The sequence below is a fragment of the Pseudophryne corroboree genome, chromosome 8 (assembly GCF_028390025.1).
Source record: "Pseudophryne corroboree isolate aPseCor3 chromosome 8, aPseCor3.hap2, whole genome shotgun sequence".
Taxonomy (NCBI): Eukaryota; Metazoa; Chordata; class Amphibia; order Anura; family Myobatrachidae; genus Pseudophryne; species Pseudophryne corroboree.
Window position 1 is genome coordinate 49,107,793 of NC_086451.1, and position 8,547 is coordinate 49,116,339.

General features: G+C 40.8%; 1 protein-coding gene across 1 annotated transcript in view; it reads left to right on the forward strand.

Moving 5' to 3' along the window:
* LOC134947472 (uncharacterized) overlaps positions 1–3,349 on the forward strand; it is a 21,428-nt gene extending 18,079 nt beyond the window's left edge. Inside the window, exons 8-9 of the mRNA XM_063935555.1 lie at positions 1,523–1,617; positions 2,684–3,349. Of these exons, the coding sequence (XP_063791625.1) occupies positions 1,523–1,617; positions 2,684–2,778 (190 nt within the window). The 3' untranslated portion in view covers positions 2,779–3,349. The remainder of the gene's footprint in view (positions 1–1,522; positions 1,618–2,683) is intronic.
* Positions 3,350–8,547: the final 5,198 nt, after the last annotated feature.

The window sequence follows — 8,547 nt, forward strand, 5'->3', positions numbered from 1 at the left end:
ATTTGTTGTATTTATCAAGATATCATATTTTAAAGTGATTGTAATCCAACTTTTTTAAAAACATTTTTATGAGAAGTTTACAAAATCAATTATAAATGATTGTACCATTAAAGTTTCTAATATGACAATGTCAATCAATACACAAATTCCATGCTCTAACCTTATGGGGTAAGTGTAACACTGAGAACTGACGGCAAGTCTGGTCGATGTTTTCAAATAGCAATCATTTTTAAGTCCAAACTCTCCTGAACACAATTAAACACAGGAATATTTAGTAACCCTTTAAATGATACATTTTGGTAGAACCTGGGTTTGTGGTATGTTAGATAAACTATACTTTGGTCGACAGTGTCTAGGTCGACCACTATTGGTCGACATGGTTTCTAGGTCGACAGGGACTCTAAGTTGACATGTACTAGGTCGACATGAAAAAAGATCAACATGAGTTTTTTACTTTTATTGGTGTTGTTTTCTTCGTAGAGTGACTGGGAACCCCAATTAATGCACCGTGTCCCCTCGCTTCGGGTAAGGTGCCTCGCTCCACTACTGCTGCGCTCGGCACAGGTTACCGTTCCCAAGTGTAATCCACAGGGATCGTAAAGAATGAAAAAGTTCAAAAAATGAAGAATTTTTTTTTCAAAAATTCATGTCGACCTAGTACATGTCAACCTATAGTACCTGTCGACCTAGAAACCATGTCGACCTACTTACTGTCAACCAATAGTTGTCGACCTAGACATTGTCGACCTAAGTCTTGTCGTTCTAGAGACCGGATCCCTGCATTAGAGACTATCATTTGCCTGTGACGTTGCTCATGTGGATGTCTGATATTACTGATCGGAACTAAGTTTACAGTGACAGTAGTGCCATCTAATATTATGATCTATGTTTTATATTGTATACACTGATCACAACATTTCTTTGTAAACAATATTTGCAGTTTTCCTTTAGGGATTAACACAAAAAGATACTTGGGGCTACTAACTTGTGAGTAAGCCATGTAAAGCTGCCCATGGGAGAAGCAGCTGGTCCCAAGATCTCCGCCTGCAGCCCTGAGGATTTTGCAGGGTGTGCAATTTATGTATATATATATATATATATATATGTATGTACTTACTGTATGTACATATAGTAATTTTGAACTTGAGGAGCCTTCACAATGCACGCACCGAGCGCCAAGTGTCTGGTTTTTCCTTTATTGCTCCTCTCTCTGATGTCACATTAGTTTCTTTCTAGGTCACTAAGCCATACAATAGTAAATACATGATCCAAATTCCTCCAGTAGTTTTTGTGTGATGCCGGCATGAACAGACACAAAAATTCTGAATTTTTGTTTTGTCTCCATAGTTCATAAACAGTACCTAGTAGTATATGTCTGCGATGCACAGAACCAAACCTCACAGTTTTATTATAAGTATAGATAAGAGAGACAATCTGCCATTGTATTCTAGCATGTCTAATGCACTTTCAGTCATTGCTCAATACAGTGCAATGATTACACTATAAATGTCATTTTTTACAGACGCCTGAGCCACAAACTGGATGCGATTCTGTGTGATGGATGTTCCAATGAACTTGTGGGATCAACTGTAGTAATCTGCACCAAAATAGATGAAGGTGAATACTTTTATCTTACACAGACTTCAAATATCTGTAACTCTCTCTGCAAATCTATCACTATTACAGGTTATATTTCTGCATTATAACAATAGACAGACCAGGCAAACAACTTTCATTATTTCAATGCATAAAATCTACCAAATGGAAACAAAATACTCTTCCAAATATCAGTCTGTCTAATAACTTAGAAATCAGGGTAACATCTAGCGCTAATAAATGTGAGCAGCTTGTATGCAAAATACATTTTGATAGTTAATCGAATAGCAAGCGCTGTTAAGAATAAAGGCCCTCATTCCAAGTTGATCGCTCGCTAGCTGCTTTTAGCAGCATTGCACACGCTAGGCCGCCGCCCTCTGGGAGTGTATCTTAGTTTAGCAGATTTGCTAACGAAAGGTTCGCAGTTCTGCTATTAAATATTTCCCTGCAGTTTCTGAGTAGCTCCAGACCTACTCCTAGCTTGCGATCACTGCAGACTGTTTGTTTCCTGGTTTGACGTCACATACACGCCCTGCGTTCGACCAGCCACTCCCCCGTTTCCCCAGACACGCCTGCGTTTTTTAGCACACTCCCAGAAAACGCTCAGTTACCTCCCAGAAACGCCTCTTTCCTGTCAATCACTCCCCGATCAGCAGAGCGACTGAAAAGCGCCGCTCGGCCCTGTGTAAAATTGCAAAGTTTTTTTGTGAAAGTACTGAGCGCGTGCGCCCTGCAGCCCGTATGCACGTGCAGAACAGCCCATTTTTAGCCTGATCACTGCGCTGCTAAAAACGGCAGTGAGCAAACGACTCGGAATGAGGGCCACACTGTGACACCAACGCTCCCCAGAAGTATCTTGTACATCGCCTAAATTCATATCCATCCCCACAAATAAGCCAAAAAAGAGCTGCAAACATAGCATATTGTTTTTATGCTTTTATATGTCTCATGTTCATTTATTATTTTTTGTCTTCTAACACATATTCTTAACAGTGCTTGCCATTCAATTAACTGTCTAATAACTTAGATTAGAACATCATCACTCAGTTACGTTATGGTATCTGCTAACATATATATTCCTTTCCAGGGACTATCAGTATATTACGGGAAGGCTGTGTGCCGGCTGCTAGGATTATGCAGCTGTTTGAGCGTGCTAAGAACATGAAGGAAGATGTGCTGTAGTAACATGGAAATAAATGCTGCATTAGTCACCTACCTATTAACTTGTACTACAAGTCCCGCAGGCGGGACTCAAAAATGTTTTACCGTGTGTTAATACTGTATGTTTATATATGTGTGAAAACGTTGTGTGCGCACTGTGTATATTGTTACATTGTAAATTGGAAAATGAAGAGTTGTTGTTTTTTTAAGCGTTTTTACTATTTAAGCTATTTAAGTTACTGTAGCATATGACACAGTATTATCAGCAGTCTAAAGCTGTTTACACACTATATATGTTTTATCGTCCAATATATTGTCTGACGTGGATCAGAGCGATATAGCGTACACCATGGATAGTGTGTACCCCCAATCCATCGTTCCCAGGTGTCGTTCATTGAATCATCCTATCGGATGTGCTGCACGCCCAATTATGTGATTCCATGGCCGTCACAGTGTAGTTACATGCAGCATCTAGCCATACATTGCACCTCTGTACAGCGGATCATATAGTGTGTATGCTGGTACATTGTTCTACATTGTAGTGCTACATACTGTACTATTAAATAACAAGCATCATAAGATATATTATTTATTATTATTTATTACCAGTTATTTATATGGCACAGACATATGCCGCACAGTTTATACTTACCTTAATGTGATTGTTTTAAAATATAATATAAAATGAAACACAACTATAAATTCTGACACCTATTTTAAGTTGAAAAAAATGTTTTCATAATTAAATTTTTTTGCTCATATTTTGTATGATTTTAAATAAAGTGCAATAATTTATTCTACTTTCCTGGTCTTGCAATGTGAATGATACAAATGACGTAATGCGCTCAAACCTGGGCTGTACTGCAGCTGCTACTGTTTAATCACTAGCTAGGTAGATAGCATGGACACTAGTGTATGCTTTGTATTCTAACGCACTTGAGAGCTGAGAGTCAGGAACAGAATCTGGCAAATGATATCACACCAAAAAGGTGCAAAGGATGGAAGAAATGTCCTATATAAATCCCACATAATGTGTCCACATACTGGCAGATAAATTATACGTTTTAATGTAAGAAACTAATTTAAAATTAAAAGTTTAATCCATGTGTAACATTTCTTTAGACTCAGTGGCTGTCATATTTTCAATGTTAATTCTTGCTCTATAAAATGCAAAATTAGATCTTCTTGCGCCGTATAATACAAAGTTGTATCCAACCAGACAAGCTATATACTAACAATAAAACAAGAAGGCAGGCAGTAAGAAAAGTCAGTGGAACAAGGATTGAATGCTGAAATAATGAGAGGTGTGTTATATTACACAAACTGAACTGGTTTAACCTGCCACACAAATATCTCCATGATTTCAGGGAATAAATGAGGCCAATTTCCTCCTGCTTGGTTGGGGATTGTGTGATGGGAGGGACACATAAATAAATAGATAAATACATTTAGGGGTACACACGGTGAGATCCTTGCTATGCCCGATTTTCACTTGCAATTTCCCCTGAACTCCCCGGAGCCCAGCACCACCGATTTTGACTAACTTTTCTTGAGATATGGACTATGTGTGCTTACGATTTTGGCTTATGTGAGATTTTGACTTATGTGAGATGTCATTGACGTGTGAGATGAACTAGGTAGTAATAGATATCAACAGAGTCTCTCTTTCCTTCTTTGACAAATGAGGCCAATTTCCTCCTGCTTGGTTGGGGATTGTGTGATTGGAGGGACACATAAATAAATAGATACATTTACTGCAGATTGCTTGTAATGGTTTTGCAATGTGAAAGTTATTTATTAAGCTTGCAAACAGATATGTGACATACTTTCCTGGTATACTTAGGACAATGCAAGCTCATGTTGTTCTAGACAATCAATTCAAGATTGACCATTTCTCCATTCCTTGTTATTGCATAAGGTCAGGGCCGTAACTAGCTATGGGCCAGCGGTGCCTGGCACACAGTGCAAATGCACTCTGGGAGCAGGACCGCTGACAGAACCCGCAGGGCCGCGCCGCACGGCAGACTCCTAACCTAACAGGCACTGTCCGCTGCTAGCTACAGCGCTGCCCGTGGTGAGGTGTGCCGAGCTGCTTGCACCATTACCTATATTACATACCAAGCTGGGCAGCTCTGCGGCTGCCCACCTGCAGGCTCCGCCCCCTCCTGTCCCCCCTTCGCCGGCCTCAGCTCCTTCTATCAGTGTCTGCCCGAAGACCCGCCCACCCATGTCTGTCTGCTGTGCTGTGTAGTTTATAGTAGCAGAGTGTGCTTCCCGTGTACTCCTCCCCCCCCCCCCTCCCCCACTTTTCCCCTCCTGCCTACCATCTTCTACTGTGTGGATAGGGACTTCCGGAGCACAGAAGTCGCCAACTGAGGGTACTACAGATTGCAAAAGTTATGTAAGTAGAGGAACAGTTGGGGAAGGAAGACTTAACACATACCTTCTCTCTCTTTACACTTACACACACACTCACTCACTCTCCACACACACACACACACACACACACACACACACACACACACACTTTCTCTCTTTTCTCTGTCCCCCCTATTCCTGTCATAACGCGTATTGTGTGTAAGGAGCTGTACTGTGCCGTAACATTTGTAAGGGGTAACACTGTGTGGTGTAAGGTGACTAACAGACGTTACTGCATAGCCATAACTAGGTGTGTGCCAGAGGTGCATTGCCCACAGTGCACCGCTGGCGCACTGCTGTAATGTGTAAAAAAGGGGGACTCTCCTGCCTAATGTGTAAAAAGGGGGACTCTGCCTGCCTAATGTGTAAAAAAAGGGGACTCTCCTGCTGTAATGTGTAAAAAAGGGGACTCTATCCTGCTGTATTGTGTAAAAAAGGGGGACTCTGCCTGCCTAATGTGTAAAAACAGGGGGACTCTGCCTGCCTAATGTGTAAAAACAGGGGAACTCTGCCTGCTGTAATGTGTATAAATGGGGGACTCTGCCTACCGTAATGTGTATAAAAGGAGGCTCTGCCTGCCGTAATGTGTAAAAAGGGGGACTCTGCCTGCTGTAATATGTAAAGAGTAGGTCTGTGCCTGCTGTAATGTGTAAAAGGGGGACTCTGCTGCCTTAATGTGTAAAAAAAGGAGACTCTGTCTGCCATACTGTGTAAAAGGGGACTCTGCCTGGAAAAGTGTGTGAAATGGGGCTCTACCTGCAGTAATGTGTAAAATGGGGCTCTATTTGTCATAATGTGTGACAGGGGCTCTACCTGGTGTAATGTGTGTAAGTGGCACTACTGTGCGGTGTCATTTGAATAATGGAGACTTCTGTACAGCGTAATAAGAACTGTTGTTATTTTGTGACCCCTTCGCCATGAAGTCACGCCCCTATGTTTTTGGTGCACACTGGTCCTGTTTTCTATATGGAGGGGGGGCGCCAATCCTGTTTCTTGCACACAGCACTAAATTGTCTAGTTACGGCACTGCATAAGGTGGTCACACACACACAAGCCGGCATCTTCAGACCACACTTACTGGTTGTAAATTATTTTGTTGTATTAACTTATTTATCATCCTGCAGATATGGTATTACTTTAGACGGTGGATTATGTGACATTGTGTTGACAATATGTACTCAAGAACAGTGATAAAATACATTTATAATTCAGTTTAGGATGCATTTGCATTATTGTCAAATAAAAATAAAATAGTAATCTTAATTTATGCTTTACAAAGCTATAATTTCATTATCTATAATTAGCATATAATGGTTTAACATCTCCATTATTGGACTACACGTAACTACATGTACCAGAAATGTAAAATCCATTCTGTATATTATTTTTCTAAGTAGAAATGTTGAAACGTACACCCTTGTCACACGCCCTGCTATATCCTGGGTTATGTAACGTGAATGCACAGCAACCCGGGATGTTGTGCAGTATGAAAGCACCCAGTTGAAGTAACCTGGGTCCAGCGGCCTGGCATTTCAACTCGGGTAGTGAGCAGGATTGAACACGGGTTCAACCCGGCTGGCATTGCAGTGTGAATAGGTGTCCCTGGTCGATGCGAGGGCCAGGACCCATTCACAGCATAAGAAGAGCCGGTGCTTGGAGAAGATCTGATCTCTAAGCGTCATCTTGGCACGTGCCTCCGGTGATGTCATCTACCCATAAATAAGCCAGGCTGGGCTGCCAGTCTGAAAGGGATCTCAGCTGGGTCACACAAGTGCTGGCTGGAATACTCTTTATGATGTTATTTTATTCGGTAAACCATGCAGAAACTAGGATAGCGGGGATCATGTGCATTCATCAAACCTGTAATACAGGAGACATCAGGGCTATCTCCATCATTCAGTTAAAAATAGTTTGCAGCAGTGGTTCCAATACAGCAGTTCTCTATGAAAAAGTCACCACGTCGTGCTTTAACAGAGTTAAGTAGCAATGGCCCTTCATAGTACTCTCAAGTGATGAATAGTAGGGATTAAAAAACAGTGCCCCTTTTTATTGAATAAATAATATGTGTGTTACCTTATGAAAAGGAATTAATAGATTTTTTTTTTAAATGATACAGGTTAGTAGTAGTAGTTTAATTTAATTTAATTTAATGACTGACACACCTTTTACCAACCAATAAATTAACTCTGATTTTTTTAGAGTTATATTTTTTATGGACTAACATCCGAATCTGAAACAGTCTTGATTACAAGATATAGATTTCATATCCAGGTATGCATATAGCAGATTCGGTTATTTGAAATGGGAATATACACCTATTTTATCTATTCACATAGACTTTGCGATATACATACAAATTTCTCTTTTTTGTCAGGACATTTACCAAAATCTCCGACATATGACTGTCAGCACCATAAAGGGAACTATAATTAATAGCCCCCACAAGGGACCTTATTAAGGATTAAGTATCTTTAAGGTATGTTATTTTTTGGTACTTAATAAACTACAGTACATCTAATACATATATTTGGTTGGAGACCTTTTAATTATCATGTCTACATCAGATCTCCTCTCTCCTTTTCAATAGGTAGTTTGTATAAACACCAATATAGGACTGCCAGTATCCCTAAAAGGAACCGTCAATTAAGCTCCCATTAGGAGCTTGATTAGAGATCCAATTATCCTTATATTTAAGGTATGTTCCGCTATATTTAATTAAAATCATTTAAGTAGTTCTAATAATAAACACATCTAATAATGTGCTTTATATTCAATTTCAGATATGGCTCTCATACACAGGCCCGGCGACAGGGGGGGTCAAAGGGGACAACCCTCCCGGGCCCCGAGCTTCAGGGGGGCCCCATCACTTGCTTGGTCTGGTTGGTCTTCGCTTTGTTGCCTTCATTATGCTTGCGGCATGCCTCTCTGCCGCCCCGTCCCTGTCTGACGATCTGCTGCCGCTGCCGCTGAAGAGCCGGGCAGTAGAGCAGCAAACACAGGCTACACTGACTGTGTGAGTCAGGGCTCCTTATAGCAGCTGCCCGCAGCACTACCTCTGTCCAACCCTGCTCCTTACGTGCCTGGATGGCACCCTCACAGCCTGTCATACTGTATACTATGTCAAGGTACTGCCATATTATTCTATATAAATGTGTGTATGGTGAGTTCTATGTGTGTGTGTGTGTGTGTATATATATATATATACAAAATATGTCCCTGGCACTCCGGACTTCCGTTCACCTTGCTCCGGTGCCCTCCCCTCAGATCTGCATCTGTGTATATGGTCCTTGTATGCCGCCCATACAAGGACCATATATATATATATATATATATATATGTGTGTGTGTGTGTATATATATATGTATAAATTAT